At 46.1% G+C, this 18,892-nt stretch overlaps 1 protein-coding gene across 1 annotated transcript in view; it reads left to right on the top strand.

Moving 5' to 3' along the window:
* Nucleotides 1–18,892, top strand: part of LOC147688945 (ATP-dependent translocase ABCB1-like) — a 1,419,218-nt gene that overhangs the window by 1,196,077 nt on the left and 204,249 nt on the right. The window contains exon 23 of the mRNA XM_086941842.1: nucleotides 6,329–6,469. Within this exon, the coding sequence (XP_086797968.1) occupies nucleotides 6,329–6,469 (141 nt within the window). The remainder of the gene's footprint in view (nucleotides 1–6,328; nucleotides 6,470–18,892) is intronic.

Below are 18,892 nucleotides of genomic sequence, written 5' to 3'. Positions count from 1 at the left end.
CAAAAATCCACAATACTGTACTTTAAAAGGGTAGAATTAGCTTAGTTCTCTTAAGATGTAAAATGCGACACTTTGATTTCAATGTACCTTTGGATGCATAACGCTATACAACGAAAGTCTTGCAGAGAAGGAGATGCGTTGGTTCCTTACATGCAAGAACGGTGATCCGTCGGGTCCCTACTGATGCATAGGGGATGCGTCGGTTCTTCTCGGTGTGTGGAGGTGATGCATCGGTTTCTTACTGCGCTTGCATGGTGATGCGATCAGCAGCACCGTGATGCGATGCGGATCCAATGCAATGAACAAAAAGGCACCTTTTCCTTGATGCAATACGATGCGTGCATGCCCGAGGGCCGTGCGGTGTTTCAACGATTCTTCTGAGCCGTGACAGGCCCTGCAACACGCTTCCCGGAGATGCGGCAGTGTCTTATGCGACGTCGATCCTCTTCTCTGGCGATGCAAGGTGCTTCGGTGATGATGTGACAGCTGCAGCGGCGACTCGCTTTCCCAGCGATACGCTTCTCCGATGTTGCAGCGGCCTCTGGTGTGATGTCGATCCTCTTCTCCAGCGATGCGAGGTGCTTCTGCGTTGCGAAGCGACAGCAGCGACATGCTTCTTCTTCGTGAGTCCTGCTTCCAGCTCCTTGCGACACGCAGTCCCTCAGAAAGCTCAACACACCTACATGCACTTCTTAAGAACTCTTGGGGAGCTGATGGGTCTGGTGTCCCTGAGATTTCAGCAGGAGGTGAGCTCTATCTCAAGCCCTTGGAGATACTTCATAAGTTGAATGAAAGTAGCACAAAAGTCCTTTCTCCTCTCTTTGGCAGTCAGGCAGCCACTGCAGGCCAATCCCTCACGCTTAGGGATAGTCTCTCCTCAGTCTCTATGGTTCCTCTCCTCAGCAAAGGTTTCTTCTTGTTTCCCAAAAGTGATCTAAAGTTCTTGGGTCTGGATCCCAATATTTGTACTAATTTTCCCTTTGTTCTCTGAAGGCAGAGAGGCCTTTGCCTAGTCCAAACCAGTTCTCATCAGCCCTGGAGCACTTTATGACAAGACTCCTTCTTTCCTTTCACAGTGTAGGCCAGGGTCATCAGATGCACCATAGGAGGTGGAGCCAGCATTGTGGAGGGAAGGAACAGCTCTATTCAGGTCCCAGGTCGCAGGTGCAACTCCTCCCTCCCATCTGCATGCTGATCCCTCTATTCAGCCCTGTGCTGACTCAACCTGTCTCCTGGAATTCCCCCAGCCCCTGTCACTCTAACTCCAGACAAGGAATACACAACCTAGCAGAGGCAGGCTTGGATAGTTAGGCAAGAAAAAACCTACTTTCTAAGGGTGGTATTTTCAAACACAGAATGTTAAAACCAACTTCACTTAAAGATGTATTTTATCATTATGAGTTCAGGCATACTAAACTCGAATTTCCACCTAGTTCCCTGAGTCAGTTAGGATTATAAGGTGTTATAATCAAACTGCCCATTCTGGCCTATGGGGAACAGGTAGTCTTGCAATAGTGAAAAACCAAAATGGTTGCAATTCACTATTAGGACATGCCGGATGTATGACGTTATAACGCATACTTTTACCACGCATGCCTTTACAACTCGGTTTTTACATCGCAAACCTTTACAATGCATAGCGCTTTGGGGTGCTGGATAGTGAAAAGTTTAATTTACTATTCCAACTCCAGTCCCCGTGGACACTAGGGAAGGTGTTGGATAGTAAATTAAACTTATTCCCTATCCTAGAGCGCCCCCCAGCGCAATGCGTTGTAATGGTTTGCGTTGTAATGGTTACGTTGTAATGGTAGTGCATTGTAAAAGTTTCGTTGTAAAGGTTGTTCACCGGACATGCCACACACACACACCAGGGCATCTCCTACCTTTTACCTACAATGCGCCTTGCCGTTGAGCCTACCATAGGGATGAGTAATATGTCAAAACAGGAAGGTTTAGGGACTGGCAAGTGGGTGCACTTGTCCAGTCAACATGGCAGTAGTAGCCTGCACACAGGCTCTTCTGTGGGTGGCACAGCCAGTGCTGCAAGCCCACCAGCAGCATTTGGATTTGTAGTGTAGTTCCTATATTCCCAATAGGCACTACACATTGGAATAATATATCCTATAGATTAGACGTAGGACTGAGGTCGACTAGGTCTCTATCGAATATATTAAACTTAAGAGTGAGTGCCAGCTAGCTCAGAGGTCACTAGAAACTTTCTCAAATTCACAATAAGGGATTTGTTTCTGACAGCCGCATACACATGACAACTCTGTTTTCCAAGAATAAGAAATATATTTCTAGAGTCGCGGAAACAATAGATAAGTATTTCACTCAGTCAATCGTGCATGCTTCGTTTCTACAGAGTTGCAGAGAAATAGAGAGACAGGCGTTTTCAATAAAAGGTTCATTGAACAGTCTTCTTTCTCATGCAAGAAAAGTGAACTGCTACAATCGTAAGGCAGATTGCAAAGTATAATGCGTACAGCGAGGACAACATTATAAAATAATACTGTAAGAGCATTGTATGGTTCCTAAACCATATATAAATACATACTTAAATAGCAATATCTAAAAATACTCAACTGGTGCTTCTAAAATACACCTACCCCAATGTACCTAGCCTAAGTCTAGTACGAGGGAAGAAGTAAGTATTGTGTAGCATAGCTTTAGTTTTCTTTGCCAAGAATCTATCCAAGATTTCTCTAGGTTCTAATCAGCTCCATACCTTAGCTTAGAGGGAAGGAGGTCTGGTATCTCAGTCTCGGGACTCGATTTCCAAACTCCCCGCAAGGGGAGCTTGGAAACACTGGAGTTGGATTCTCAGCAAGAGAAAGGCAGTCTCTCGATCAGTGCGTCAGCTGGAGGATCGGCTTCCTTCGGCACTTGCTGTAGCGAGCTGCGTCGGGCAAGTAGATAGTCGAACTGCTCCGAACCACCGTGTCTTGCTAGAGCAAGTGAAGGTATATTTATACCTTGAAGGTGTCTAGGAATGTTGACGTAAAGTCGGGCATAATAACGTCAGGAAAGAACCCCTAGGGAATAGTCGTTCTTTGCAAAGTACATGAGTTCATGGATAAATCAATATTCAGGCAAGGGAAGGTTCCTGACTGCTTAAGCTGTTTTTCCAAGAAATCGGTGTGACGTTTGGTATGGGTGGAAGTAACCATGCCTGTATTTGGTCTGCATGGGTTATGTCTAAATAAGGGATTAATGTATTAGGAAAATGTGAATTGTTGCTATATACGGGCATGAATCGGGAAAATTCACCCTTAGCCTAAAATGCCACACAACAGTTTACAAGCCCTAGGCACACTCAGTGCACTGTACTAGGGTCTGACAAGTAAACCAAACCAACCAATCATGGAATCACTAATCCATACATCAAGTTACCATAGGGAGCCCTTGCATTGTGGCACTGGACAGCAGTGACACACTGCCAAAGTATCTATAACCAGCACAAACACATGAGGCAGCAGCAAAAAAATGGAAGGGAGATCCACGCCAAGGTGCAAGGTCTAACAGCAGGGTATGCCCAGATATGGGTTCCTTGCTCACTTTGCCACTGGATTCAAGCTAGCCTGGCTGATGAGGGCTGTGAAACTGAAACTGGTCCCAGGATGCTTGTTTCCGGTCTAGGGAAGACATGGCTTGGCAGTTCGGTCTGGTTTGGTCCCATGAGGCACAGGGTTGAGATTGATTTTCATATAGCTGTGTCTTAACTGGGGTAGCAGAATGAGCGAAAGAATGATGATGGATTCAACACAGATCTGTGACTGGGGGTGAGTGTTTAAAAAAAATTCAGCGCTCAGCCCATCATCTCCGTGTGTTTGCTTTACTCAAATAACAAATATATGCTAGAAACAGTAGGGTTTGCCACATTCTAATGGACATTCAGCAATAGATTATGATTGGTGTCTGTAAATACTTTTGGAATTAATGAAACATTCTCTAGTTTTATGCAACTGCTTTTGGTCTGATATCTGAGATGTGAGAAACACTGCTGACATTCATGTTCATAATCGCATACTTTTCTTTTGCAAAGCATTAATGGAAATTGCAATTTATTATTCCCAATTATTTTGATGTAATGTATCTCATGTTTGGACATTTGTTTAATTTTAGTGCTCCATATATTTATCAATATTGACCAATGTATTTTCTGCAGAAAACATTTTCACTTTCATCAATGACAAAATAAATTCAGAGATCAAAAGTTATTTGTCTGATTTGTCTGTTACAAAAGTCTCAATGGTGTACTTTGTTATGTCAACCATACTTACTTCTCCTTGTTTACAGCCACCATGATCCAAAGATACTTTAAGAACACACAACCTTGGAGAATATGTTCTTAATGTATTAGTATTGATGTTGATATCCACTTCCGTTCTTCTGCCTTTCTATGGTTTCTATAATAGGAGTCGGACCTCAAAATAATTCTTGTTGTTGTGCACAAAAATCTCTTCTGATAGAAAAGCTTATTGGTCTGTCGTCTTGCCCCTTCATGTTCTCAGCAGTTGCCTTGCTCTTAAGTCAGACTTCACTGACTGCCTGCACTCTGCATTTCCCATGGTGCCCTGGCCATTTTGCAGGGCATATGTGTGTCTTGCATCAGCCCAGAGTACCACTGACTAGAGCACCTGCATGCAGAAATGGTCCACATACGTTCCAAGAAAACACTCTCCTCCAAGGTCCCTTACAACTACTCTCTACTGTCCTCTAAAGGAAGAAGGTAGGCTAGTGCCACTAGCCCTGGAGACAACAATGCCAACAGTTCTAAGAAAGTACAAGTCCAGAGGGCATCTCCATTCAAGACAGGAGTTTGCGGTTCATACTTTCTCTTCTTCCGTTCCATTTTATTGTGCTGGGGTTTAAAAATGGAGGTAGAGAGTTCTAGAATGTGGGACTCTCTGTTAATTCCAGAGATGCCATCATTCTTCTACCTCTGAATGGCACTGTCTAGGACCATCTAACTGACTGGCTCATCCACTTGTACAGCAATATGGTATTTATCAAGTTGACAGAACTAACTATTGATGTACATATGTTCTTTCCTGGACCTTGGCTATGCCCCTAATCACGCCTGCAAACTGCTTCCTTCCTTACAAGACATAAAATTGGGGCCCCTAGTGTGAATACTGTAGGAGGTCTGGCTGCCCAACTTGTCTCTTTGAGAAAGGCCTACCTGGGCTCATTAGTAAAGTGACAGAAAATTAGCATCTGCAGATTTTTTCTCCAAATGCGCCTATTATTTGTGGAAGGCTTTGTTACACCTTGGCCAACAGAGTAACACATTTGGCTCAGTTGGATACTTAAGAACCTGAATTTCATGAAGGTTTTATTCAGGAAAGTAATGCAAAATCCACAGGATATAAAGAAGTGGAAATATAGGCAAATTAAAATTATCTTTGTACTTGATACCATTTAAATATTGAAAATATATCTTTAATCAATTCTCTTTGTTGAGCCAATGCAAAGTTAACATTTTGGTACTACTTTTATCAAGTGTGTGATTATTGTAAAGCACTACACACACACACACACACTAGTAAAAAAGAAATGGAATATTCCTTTGAACATGGCCAATTAAATTATACGGTTAGCCATAACCATATTTCTAAAGGTCCCATATGTGAGAGGCTGGCCATAGCCATTTTTCTTAAGGTCCTATCTGTGACAGCCTACCGGTACACAGACACTGGGCTGAGTTACACAGTAGTTCTGGAATTAAAAAATGCCTGCCAAATTTCTCAGGTGAAAAAACATTTTCAGATATGACAATTTTACGTTTGCATTTATGCATGTGAAAATATTTTATAGATAGTCCACGGCAATTCAATATTGTTTGGAATGTGGCATATTGTTTGGAATGTGACAATGCTCATTCCCCTTTCTCACCCTGGATATGTATTTAGTCTTGACTTTGTCAGAAATAAATCCCTAACGGTGTCGAGGATGGGACTGTGCCTTACAAACATTTGTGAGTATCCACATAGTCACAGATTTTCAATGCATCCTTGCTTTTGACTTCCAGCCTCTGTGATTAGATTTGCTAACAAGTAAAGCATGTTGCTGTAATATCACACATGAAGAGAACATGAATGTACAATCACAAAATGAAACATGTACCCCTAAGTGCAGCTTAGTGGTGCAAATGACCCATAGCTTTTAAATATGTTTTAGTGAACACAGAATGTCTATTGTCAAAACAGCCATGCACTCAATCTGTCAATATAAATCAATCCATGCAACATTGTCATTTGTGCTCTGTTATCCTTGGTTGATTATGGTCTTACTTTCATGCTTTGTGCTCTCCCTTCCTACTCAGGGATGCTTTGAAAGCCGGTCCTGTAAATGGATTAGTTTATGGACTGGCTCAGTCCCTTCAGTACTTTCTATACGCTGCTATTTTCACATTTGGAGCCTGGCTGATTGTGCATGGCTACACAGATATGGAGAAGATGTATATGTAAGTATCTTATTGGATGTTATACGAAATTAATAGAAATATCTTTTTTCGGTAGACTGTGAATATTTGAACACTTGTCAATGACATTGCACTAAGATGACAGCTATGGGCCTTTGCTTTTGCGTCTATAATGTGTCACAAATAATGTCTCATACAATCCTAGAATACTGCTTAAAAAGCCATGCAAGTGCTAGATATCTCTAACTATATCTCTGAATGTTAGTCGGGTATGCTTTGAGATGATGTGATCTATGTCTAGTGGATGGAGATGAGGGAAAGATTTTGCTTTGGAATTTACATGGCAAAGGTATGGTGATTATTTTCAGTTTTTTTATCTACATAATAGTTGACCACAGTAATTTTTAGATGAATGAATTAAAAGAGAAATACTGACTAGTCAGTCGCGTAGGACATTAGTTAAAAAAAGAGCGGCTGAATGATTTGTTCTTTGTTGATTAAAGCGCCCCAATAGTCTTTGTAGTCCATGTTTACTATTTTATATACTATCAATTTATATAGCACATATCGTATGCAGATCAGACTTTTCTTTTCAGTTTTTATTTAGATCTTGTTCTCTGGGCACTCTGTTTAGAGAGTTTAAGGTCTGGAAAGAATCAAGGAAATCTCTCTGTCTTACCTTAACAAGGGGGCAGTTAGAGACAAGGAACATCGAGGCAAGCAGTGGTTGAACTATATGCCTCCTTAAATTAGATCTGAAATTAGAGATTCTGGCATTTCAGTGAGTTGTGTATCCTATAAATACCCTTTTATTCGGGTCCTACCATGAGGTACTCTAGTCAGGGCCGTCTTAACTGCATTAAAGACCCCTGGGCAAAGCAGTACATTGAGCCCTGCCTACACCCCCACTCACAGGAAGACAAATGTTTATTCGAAAATTAGTGTTAAATTATGGTCTGAATGGACCCCCATGCTCCTGGGGCCCTTAGGCAACTACACTGTGTGCCCATCAGTTAAAAAGGCACTGACTCTAGTACGGATGAAATCAATTAGACCCTGGAAAAGAGGTAAGAAAAGGGGACAGGTCAAAATGTTAGTCTCCTAAGATTGTACGAAAGGATACTGGGTTGCAAAAGGGACTGCAAGATCCAGGAAGGATATAATGTGTTGTTTATTATGACTATGAAGAGGACCTAAGAAGAACGTAGTTTGAACTTTAATAGAGCAATTTAACATTTAGGGACCCATTATGATGCCAGTGGGACTTGCGTCCCACCAGCACCGTTGCAGAAGCAGGACCGCTCGACTAGTAGTTGGTAGTCCCGCTGGATGCATTACAATGCGACTAGCTTTACGGCGGTCACAATGTTTATAGATTGTATTGCAGCGTGTGCTGCAGGCTGCAGTACATGCGTTACAAATTAAACACATCTCACATATCCGTAAACTATGTGGGAGTCATCATACAGTGCCTGCCACATGGTGCAGGGATATGTTGGGCCATTGCTGAGACTAAGGGGGACCCACTGGGGGGACCCAAAGTCCCTCTTCACCTGCCTTTTCATGGCAGGTTAACTAACATTAAAAAGGCCGGCGGAAAGAGACATTGCAATCCCTATGATGGTGCCTGATCAGGCACCAGCCCCGTTGTAGGGATTGCAGTCACTCCGACAGTCCGACAAGCACCTTAAGCTCGTCGAATGAATGGCAGTCAGTCTCTCCGTCCGCCCTACATCCGTCTGCCATCATAATGCGGCCGGCGGTTCTGCAGGGTCCAAAGGCGGTGGTACTGCCACCGACGGCCTGGCGGTGGCGGTTCCACCTCCATCATAATGGGGCTCATAATTATTACATTTACATCATGAAAAGACCAATGAAGTAGGCAATGTAATTGCAGCACCCAGTGGTGGGACCCTGGTGCATCCAACAAGGTATACATTGTGGTTGATGAGGCAGGACTTGAAGGTCAAAATACAGTGTGGCAGCTGAGGCAGGTAAACCTAACTTTCAAGTATTACCATACATTCACCTGAACAGGTACTCCCACCTACCCACAAATAATACATGCAATTTCTTTCATATTTAATCTGTAGCTTATTTTAGCTCCATTGCACCACTCCTCATTAAGATGGAGGCTCACTCCTTGCATTTCTATGTGCAATATAACAACAAATAGTAGGTATTCTACTTCCAGGTTACACTGTTTGTGGTCCCATTTTTTTAGGTAAGGTGATGGCAAAGCAGATCAAATGTTGCATGTGTGAAAAGCAGCTCTCACAATGGACTGGTTAAAATAAATATAACCATTGGGCAAGCAGCATGATGAAGCATTTAAAGACAATCCAGTGGCTTCAGCTTGCAGAGCACAATTACAAGAAGACATACCATAGACATCAACATTTGCTATGGCACAGTTAGTGCCTGGTGAGCAATTGCCACCTAGTGTCACCTCCCAGCTGCCTGCTACCATGCCTGAGTTCTGCAAAGTTAGACCATTTTGCATGGAGTGCAAAAAAGTTCTAACAATAGGAGAGCAGTCCATCACTGCATTCCAAGAGGTTGCAAGAAGTGGTGGGCTTCTGGAAAATGCAACCCCTGGCCCCAATGGCACTTGCCAAAATGATCATTGTCCCCAGGTTACTGTACCACTTTGCTAATTTCCCTGTCATTCCTCCCCGCCCCTTCTTCCTGGAGCTGGACACACTACTCACCTCTCTTATCTGAGGAGCGGGCCAACACAGAGTACCTCTGTCTACCTGGCACCAAGCCCCAACGCGCCTATCCACTACAAGTGTCGATAGCTCACACCTGTATGTTGCGAATACATTGCATGTCTGGGAGGAAACCTCCGTATTCCCCACTGCTTCCATTGGTAGGGCTCCCCAATGATGAGAAAGATTACACAGCTCAGACCCTACAGGTGTGGACCGACAACTCACTAACAGAGTTGGAATCCCTCTTCAAGGATGGGCAACTGCGACCCTATAATCAATTTGTGAAAGAATATGACCCCCCCCCCCACCCCGGGGCAATATATATTGCATAGACGTATTGTGGCCAGTAGTTGCCAGTTCTGGGATCCACACACAGGAGAACCACTGACACACCCAGTAATACATGCCATACTACTTATGGGTGCAGCAGACAGTCCCATGGCTATAAAAGGCCATTCGGGAACTACTACTCAAACACTTGAATGTACTGCGTCAGATTTAAGAGGAAGACATAGGTCAGCCATTATAGGATAAGGAGTGGGGATAGGCCTTAGAATACCCAAAAAAGGTCACCAGAAATGCATGTTTTAAGAATCTACAATTCAATATCTTTAACAGGGCATGTTTGACACCAAAACGCCAACACCGCTCCTATCCAGATACACAATTCCTGTGCCCCCGGTGCTCAGCCCTAGCAGAGGATTTCAAACATGTGTTCTGGGGTTGTCCCACATTATAACAGTACTGGGATTACATAACGAGACACTCCAGGCATCCACGAATATCCCAGGGATCACGTCATGGGAGGCATGCGCAATAGGCGTGTTTAGAAGACAAAAAACTGATAAAGTACAGGTCCAATTCATATCACTCTCCCTCCTCCTTGTGAAAAGAGGAATAGCCATGCATTGGCGAGCCCCAGAGGGACCCCCAACTCCCTGGGTGGGAGCAGTTAAGAAATGGGGGGTGGTTGAAGAGGAAGCGATACGGGATGAGGAAGTGGAAGGGAAACGCAAACATCATATATCATGGAATGGTCACAACTACTGTACCAATTTGGACAACAAACTACACGGGACGACCTAGACGACGCACAACAAACCCAGGCAACACCAGTCACATCACTAGTTCCTCCTGAAAGACATACTGAAGTGGTCCGCACACACACACCAGGGACACCCCATAGCATCTTTTGCGTATGAGCTCAGTTCCAGATTAGTGTCAGGGAGATAATCACCTCCCCCCGCATTCAAGGCAGTAGCATGCTGGATCAATAGATGAACTCGGACAAAAGACCTGCCCCCCTCCCTCAGTCAGCACACACCACCACCCTTTCCCCGCTGCCCCCGTATCCATACCCCAGTTTTACACCCCAGTTATTAGCCAGTGATACAGACCAGCAATTTAGTATCAACATTGTTTTTTTTTTTTTTAAAACCTTTATTTTGGAAAAAGAAATTACAGTTACAGACCTACAACCACGTGGGCTGGTCAGTTGCATGCAACAACAGTAATACAGTACTACACAGCTCATCAGCCAACAACCCAAGGGCCCGGCAGCGAAAAGTCACGATATAGTGGAAAGCATGTGGCAATAAGAGGATAAGTGAAAGGTTTCACATTTTTTATTTTATAAATAAAGAACAAAAACTGAACACAAAAAGAAATCGAGGCGGTACCGTGCAATGCAATGACTGTCTCATACGGCATGGGGAGACAAATGATTAATAAGCAATGCTATGAAAGAGGAGAGATCCTGGAGAGGGGGGGGGGGGGCCGAGAGCAAAACGATACATCACATACAGTGGGAAGCTAAGTATCTGGAACGCACAGTCAAGGGAAGTGAGGAACATCAGGAGCTTCAATGAAGGGGAAAGTGCAGATCTCTCTATGGTACGAATTCCATTGACCCCAGATCCTTCCCCATTTCTTGGGCCTACCACGGGAGACATACACAATTTTTTCTCTAAACATGGACCAGTACATGTTTTCTTTCCAGGTTGAGACTGATGGTGCCCTCTGAGATCCCCACAATTGAGCTATGTCTCGCTTCGCAATCATGTTGCCCAGTGTGACCCATTGAGTCTGAGCAACAGTGCAGTCATTCGGCTCCCAAATATTCAACAGACAGCGTCTGGCCTCAGGCAATAACAATAACACCCGTCACTTCACCCATCACTGCATGCACTCGATTTCAGTAAACCACTACCTCCGGACATTCCCATATAATGTGAAGGAAGGTAGCCAGCATACCACAACCACGCCTACACAGCCCATCCACAGAATAACCCATATGTATCAAACGTGGACCCGTGACATAGACACGGTGCAGAATCTTCAGTTGCACCAGCCTGAGATGTGCCGGAATCTCGACTTCTTTAGGGGAGGATATCACAGCTTGCGAGTCTTCATCATCCAATTCCAGCCCATCGCTAGTCCAGGCACCCCGAAGTTGTACAAGAAGGTCCGAGCGGTTGTTAATAAGTTTTTTATAAATAAGAGAGATAGTGCTGTCAGGGACGTACCCGTCTAGCACTTTATCTTCCAGGGGGGAAGACTCCGGGATCGTAGTTCCAGCTGGGAAAACCGACTCGAGTGCATGTCGGACTTGGAGATATCAGAAATATTCTCTATCACTCAATTTATACTCCTGCTTGAGTTCATCAAAGGTCTTAACTCTGTCCTTGGCCCAGAGGTCGCCCACTTTACTGATACCAATAAGGTCCCATCTATCAAATCCCTTCGATGTCCATAGACCGCCCAGTTGCTCCGCAGCATACAAGGGGGTCGCTCTAGTCAGCTTGTCCGTCCATCCCGTAGCCGTGGTTGCACTACCCCATATTCGCACCGCCACCCCAGTGGGGCCCGTCAGGTTCTTCCTGGCGGCTCTAGGGTAGAGCACTCTATTATAGTCACCCCCGGGCAACTGCCACCTATCCATCTCAAATGCGAGATTCGGAACGGGACCGTACATGGCATGATTAACAGCACTCAGTTGGGATGCCCAGTAGTAGCGTTTAATATCAGGCAACGCAATAACACCGTCATACCAGGGCAAAGTCAATTTTGCCAATGCAATGCGCGGTCGTCCGCCCCACACCAGCTTCCTCTGTAGGCCCTCAATTTCGCGGAAATAGCTAGCCGGCACCAAATCAAGTGTGTTCTAGATGGCATACAAAAATCAGGGGGGAGACATCATCTTGAACAGGGCCGCTCTTCCCAAGGGGGACAGAGGCAAGCCACACCACGCCGTAACATCCGACCTAAGCCGAGAAAGCGGAGGTAACAAATTCCGTTCATAGCGGACTTTGGGGTCCAATGAAATGTAGATACCCAAGTACTTAAAGCCGACTCTAGAAATGGGTATCGGGCAAACGCGGGGTAGAGCGGGTAAATCTCCCGTGAGTGGGTAGATACAAGACTTGGCCCAATTAATAACTAAACCAGAGTTCTTTCCAAAGGAACTCAAGACATCAAATAGGACACCCAGTGATTTACGGAGAGAAGTAAGGTACAACAATATGTCGTCGGCGTATAGTGAGATACGATCCTCGAAGTCAGGGGTCCATCCAATATCCTTTAGCGAAGGTTTCCAGCGGAGCCATGCAGCCAGGGGCTCAAGGGCAAGCGCGAAAAGGAGTGGCGACAAAGGGCATCCCTGTCTCGTGCCGCGTCCTAGAGCAAAGGGTTCCGAGTACAAAAGCCTGATCCACCCGATGAACTTCGGGCCAAAGCCAAACTTAGCAAGGGCCGCCCACAGATATGGCCACTCCACCGTATCGAAGGCCATCGAGGCATCAAGTGAAACCAAGATGGCCGGTTCCTCAAGAGACTCCGCCCTTGCTAAGACGCCATGAAGGCGGCGAAGATTGAGCGCGGTGTTGCAATGGGGGATGAAGCCGGATTGGTCCGGGTGAATCAAGTCACTGATCACCGTAATCAGCCGGTTTGCCAAGAGCTTCGCCAGAATTTTGGGTTCCACATTCAAAAGCGAAATCGTCCGATACGATGAACAGTGCTCACGGGGCTTGCCATCTTTATGAATGACCACAATGGACGCAAGTCTCTGGTCCCGGGGAAGAGATCCGAGATCTCGCGATGCCGAAAACATCCGACGAAGATGTGGCACCAATTTGTCAGGGCACAGCTTGTACAGTTCAACTGGTATACCATTCGGACCTCAGGCCTTCCCAGAGCGGAGTGAGCGGATAGCGAGCGCTACTTCATCGGTGGAAAATTCCACCTCCATAAGCTCCTTGTCTGATTCCGACAGGCTAGGCAGCGCGATATCCCGCAGCAACAAGTGCGAATCCTCCTCCGGCCTATCCGAGACCGGCGCATAAACCGTCTGGAAATGCTGGGTAAAAACCTCAACTATCTCAACCGGGTCCACCACTCGTGTACCATCCACTTTTTCAACAACAGGCACCACCCGATTCAGTCTATCCCTTTTGTCAAGCCAAGCAATCAACTTTCCCGCCTTATCACCAACATCATACAAACGCCCCTGCTGCTCACGATTCATTGCCTTGGCCGTATCAGTCACCAGAGCCCTATATGCAGACTGTTTAAGGGCCAAAGAGTGTAGTCCCTCAGGTGTAACCCCAGACTCCATCTGTTCCTCCAACTCAGTGATTTCATTCTCCAAGCCCACCACTTCCGCATTCTTACGCTTCCTCTCACTAGCAATCAAGGATAGGGTTTGACCACGGATCACAGTTTTATAAGCCTCCCACAAGGAGACAGGGGAGGACACCGAACCCTCATTCTCAGCAAAGTAGTAATCCATACACTTAACCACCTCCGTTCTAATCTTGGGATTACGAAGGTGCCAGGGGTTGATCGGAGCGATCTGGCCCCCGGCCCCCAATTGTATATCAATAGTAAGCCAGAGTGGAGAATGGTCCGAAATCCCCCTAGCCAAATGCCTAATTTCCTAACAGAGACCATCTGCACCGCTGGTACAAGGATATAATCGAGTCTCGAGAGACTCCCATGAGCTCCCGAGTAGAAAGTATACTGGAGCTGTCCAGGGTGCATTTGCCTCCAACAATCAACTAGACCCAACGTGTCCAAAAAACTCCCCAGCCATAGCTGCAACGCGGGCAGGAGTCTGGGGGGGCTACGGTCTTCATCTCCACTAATTACTGTATTAAAATCACCACCCACAAACAACATGCCATCAGGAAACCCCAGGATCACCCTGCCCAAATCAGTAAATGTGGTGTACTGTAAACCGGGCGGAACATACACAGACAAAATGGAAATGCTCTTCCCCTCCCACCGACCCGTAATAGCTGCATAGCGGCCTAGATCGTCCAGCACCGTGTCGTCTATCTCCAGGGGAGGGTGTTAGTCAAATCACCAATTTCCACGGGAGTGAAGAAGATTCCCTCCACCTCCAGGACACAAAAGCAAGAATGTGAAATATACACAATCCTGTCTACTGTCCCCTAAAAGTATGAGGGAATTACCTAAGGAGTGCCCACCACTCTCCTCATACGAGGGGGTCGGCAGGTAACAGCAGGAGTCTCAGGTAGTGGTCCTGGCTAGGAAACAAAACAAGTTATACAAGTAATAAGCCCCCTGTTACTCTGAACTCAATTAAGGAAACATTGACATGCGTGATATTCCAGTTATGCTTACCCCAACAGCAGGTCGGGCGGGCTTTAACAAAGAGTTCAGGTAAAGGGATGCAGGAGACCCAGTAACGGGTCAGGATTGGTAGAACTCACGAAAGACTCACACACCAGACACAAACAAAACAATAATGGGAGTGAGGTGAACCGACCAGCTGTTAAGGGCGAAAACAGCGAAGCAGTACACACTCAGGAGGAGAGACACCCGGCCCTGAAAGAAGGCAAGGGCGGAGCGCTCACTCTCAAAGGAATCTCCAAACAACAAAGTAATGAAAGGGTAAGTAAAAGCCCCACTGCTGGAGCAAAGGCAATGAATCGAGCAGAAAACGCCCGCAAAATGTGTGAGGAAAGGCAGGGTAGTCGCAAGTGCTTACTTGCGCAAACCAGAGAAATGCCGAAGACCGGCAGAAACATTCTCACTGTGCACCAGGATAGCGGGATACTGCAGGACAAGGTGGCAGCTCAAATCTGGCAAGGAAACATCCAAGAACACACGGAGGGATCCGTAGGAAGCCACGGAGGACGCGAACAAACAACCAGGAAGTGAAGAGGGAGCATGGTACCGGAACAGTAAGCCAAGCAACGGCTACGTTCTGCCGCGCCTCTTTACTCATGTTAGGGAGCGTCAACAAAGGCTTAGGTGATTAGGTGTAGGTTTAGGGATATGGGCTAAAGATCGCATTACCTGCAATCTCGCATGTCACGGTGTCTAACTCCTAACAGAGGGAATTCCTGACCAGGACACCTGCCCCTCTCGACCCAGTGGTAAATCCGGAATGGGCCACCCAACGGTAGCCACGTCTATTCAGTGCATGGCACGTATTTCCAACTAAATGTGTCTCCTGGAGTAAAACTATATCTGGGGAGCATCGCTTCAAATATTGCAAAACTATCCCCCGTTTTATCCTGTCACCAAGACCGTTAACGTTCCAGCTCAGCACCCTCAGTCCCCTACCCCCCATCCCAGAAGTGAACACTCCACCTCCCCCGCCACGAAACAGGCACATAGGATAAAATCTGAAACAAAACGTAGCCTCGACACAAACAGAAAAGGAAAGACCCCCCACCACCCCAATAGAACCCTCAAAACACACCCCCCCACCCTGCACCCCTGCGGTAGACCAAAAAAGCCACCCCAACTTGCAGTGTGCCTGTCGCCCCACTAAACTAACCTACAAGAAGAGAGAAAAAAGTCCCCAGAGGAGGAAGAGTCCCAATTCCCCCCACCCCCGGGAATGCACACTGTATAAACATAATAGTCACAGAGCCACTGCCATAAGTCCATAAGATTGGCTCGCCGGCACAGACTCACTACTCTCTGGGCTGGTACGGTGCGTCGGCAAAGTGTCCAACCAGTCACTGACCCCCTCGGGCGGTCAAAAAAGAGCGCACGTTCTTCATATTCAATCCTCAGGCGGGCCGGAAAAAGCATGGCGTACTTCAGTCCCATGTCCCTGAGTCTCCTCTTCACCCCCGTGAAACCCATACATTGTTTCTGCACCGCCTGTGTAAAGTCCGGATAAAAACTGACCGACACATTCTCAAATTTAGTGGGACCATTGGTACGTAAAGCTTGCAGGATAGCGTCCCTGTCCCGGAAATTAAAAATCCTGGCTATTATAGGCCTCGGAGCGGCACCCAGCTTGGGCTTTCCACCGGGGACTCTATGAGCACGCTCCACCGTAAAGAAGTTACTGAGGCCCTTTGGTGCCAGGTGTTTTAGAACAAGGTCTTCCACCAGAAGGTCTGTAGACACGTCCGCGGAGTTCTCCGGAACACCTATGATGCGGACGTTGTTGCGCCTGGCCCGGCTCTCAAAATCATCCAGCCGGCGGGCAAACAAGTCATTGGAAGTACGGAGATTGCGAACTTCGGCCTGGAGATCCGAGACATCCGTGGTCAGGCTTGCGGTCTTGATGTCCAGGGACTTAACACACTCATTGGTTTTACCCAAGTCCGTCCTACGAAGATTGACTTTGATCGCCACCGTGTCTTAGCTGCAAGGGTTTCATACTGCTGACCCATAGTTGTTCTAACACTTGCGATGGCGCCCATAACATCCTTCAAAGTCGGTTCTTCAAGTGTAGGATGACCATCGCCCGTCTCCTCAAGGGCCTTGCTCGCTCCGCCTGGGGATCCTTTAGGGCGAGTAAAGCGATCTATGGTCTGGGATTGGGTAACCCCACCTCGGTAAGAGCCCCTGGTGGCCCGCTTCTCAACGTCCGCCTTGCCCGCCATGATGAGCGACGAGCTCTGACAGAACCGTTGGGATCTGGTCAGAATGATTCCCTTCGTGGCAAGCATGTAGAGGCGAGAGGGCAAGGATCAAGAGCAAGCGTTGGACCGGCAGCAGAATCAGAGCAGCCGTGCAGATCGGCAGCAATCGCCGTCAACAATGACCAAGAGCGAAACCGAACATACCACAGGGGCAGAGGACGTGTCATGCCAGCTGATGTTGTTCAATTGCCACTTGGGTACCTCGGGGAATCAAGCCCGTGGATGGTCTACGATATAGGCCGCAAATTTCAATGCGCAATAAGTCCGGTTCCCGGTGGCCAAATCCAATTTTGAAAACAGTTGTTGTATCAGCAGGGCATCAGCAAAAGGTGCCCGTCGTCCAAATCAGGATGCTTTGCAGGATAGATGCGGGAGGCGGAAAGGGTCTCGGGAGCCCTGTGCTAACGCGTCCATCTTGAAAATGCGCGAAGCTCCTCCCCCAGTATCGACATTGTTTAGCAGATATATAACCCGACTCTGGGGACACAAAACCACGGCTCCTAATGACAGCAACATCATATCTAGCACATCTCAACTATGTGGAGAGCCCTAATATGCATGTACTTCCAGGACAATACTAACCCTGGGAGTGTGCGGAGTTTGCGCAACTACGCGCTATGCGAAATGCACATAGCACAGTGCAAAAACACGTAGCGTAGCGGGCATTTTTTGCTCGCTCGCGGTCCTCAATGTCAAGTTTGCGACCACAAGCGAGCAAAATCACCATTCCTGGCGAGAATTTTTTCTCGTTCGTGATCAGCAACATCAAGTTGCCGATCGTGAGCATGGAATATAAACCTCCCGGCGAGATTCTCAACACAGGGAGGTCAGGTTTCGCTTTGCGAGTTGTCTCGTATGCTCACAACCGCTCACGATGAGAAACTACCTGTCCACCTTGAGAAAGATGCTGCTCGAGTACAAATCTTTTCTAGCTGCAGAAAACGACTGCTTGCATTGTGCAAGATGCTGTTTGCAATGAAGGCACAGTGCTGATAAGCATCCGGAACTGTGCAATCAGTGAGAACAGCCTTTTCCCTACCGCACTATGCTGTTCGCGTAGCTTGCGTACTGCGAAGTGCTCTTTACGTAGCTACGCATAGCGCTACTACAGGAAAAACGCTCTGGGTTAGACAACACAAATGATAAGAGGCTATTAAATGTGAAGATCACTACTAATGTACAATCTACTGCCACATTAATGTCAGTCTATTTCAGTATGTATTTCATGTATAAACCTATGCTTCTCTGTATCTAAACTACCAAAATCTAATAAACAAATTCAAACAAAAAAATATAATTCTAGGTTGCTACTGAAATCTGCAGATCTGCCAGTTACCTTGTGCCTTCTTATACACTACAATATTCATATTTTGTCTAAGGATAGAACAACAAGTTCTAGATTCTATCAAGTCCTCCACTAGCTCCAGACTTGTGAAGATTCTGCTTGGATCTAAATCCCTTAAAAATGTCTAATCTTGATAAAGGACTTTGCATCATGTCTGTAAAATACTAGGTTCAACTTCACTCCAAACTTTCCAGATTTCCAAATTAAAATAATCCATGATCATGTGATATCCATTGCTCTCCCACCAAGAAACAATGTTTTTCTCTAAAAGAGGTCGATCCCCAGTATATATATATATATATATATATATATATATATATATATATATATATATATATATCTGTCAAAATATGACACTATAAATGACCTGAATATCATAATGCTTAAAAATGTGCTCCTTACACTCAATTGACAGATGTAAAGTGTTATAGCTAACTTTTATGGGGCTCTTATGAGGCGTTGGAAATCGATATTTTCGTATAACTGAAAA

The sequence above is a fragment of the Lissotriton vulgaris genome, chromosome 10 (assembly GCF_964263255.1).
Source record: "Lissotriton vulgaris chromosome 10, aLisVul1.2, whole genome shotgun sequence".
NCBI classification, from domain to species: domain Eukaryota; kingdom Metazoa; phylum Chordata; class Amphibia; order Caudata; family Salamandridae; genus Lissotriton; species Lissotriton vulgaris.
Note: the sequence above shows the minus strand (reverse complement) of the source record. Positions and strands in the feature narration are given on the sequence as shown.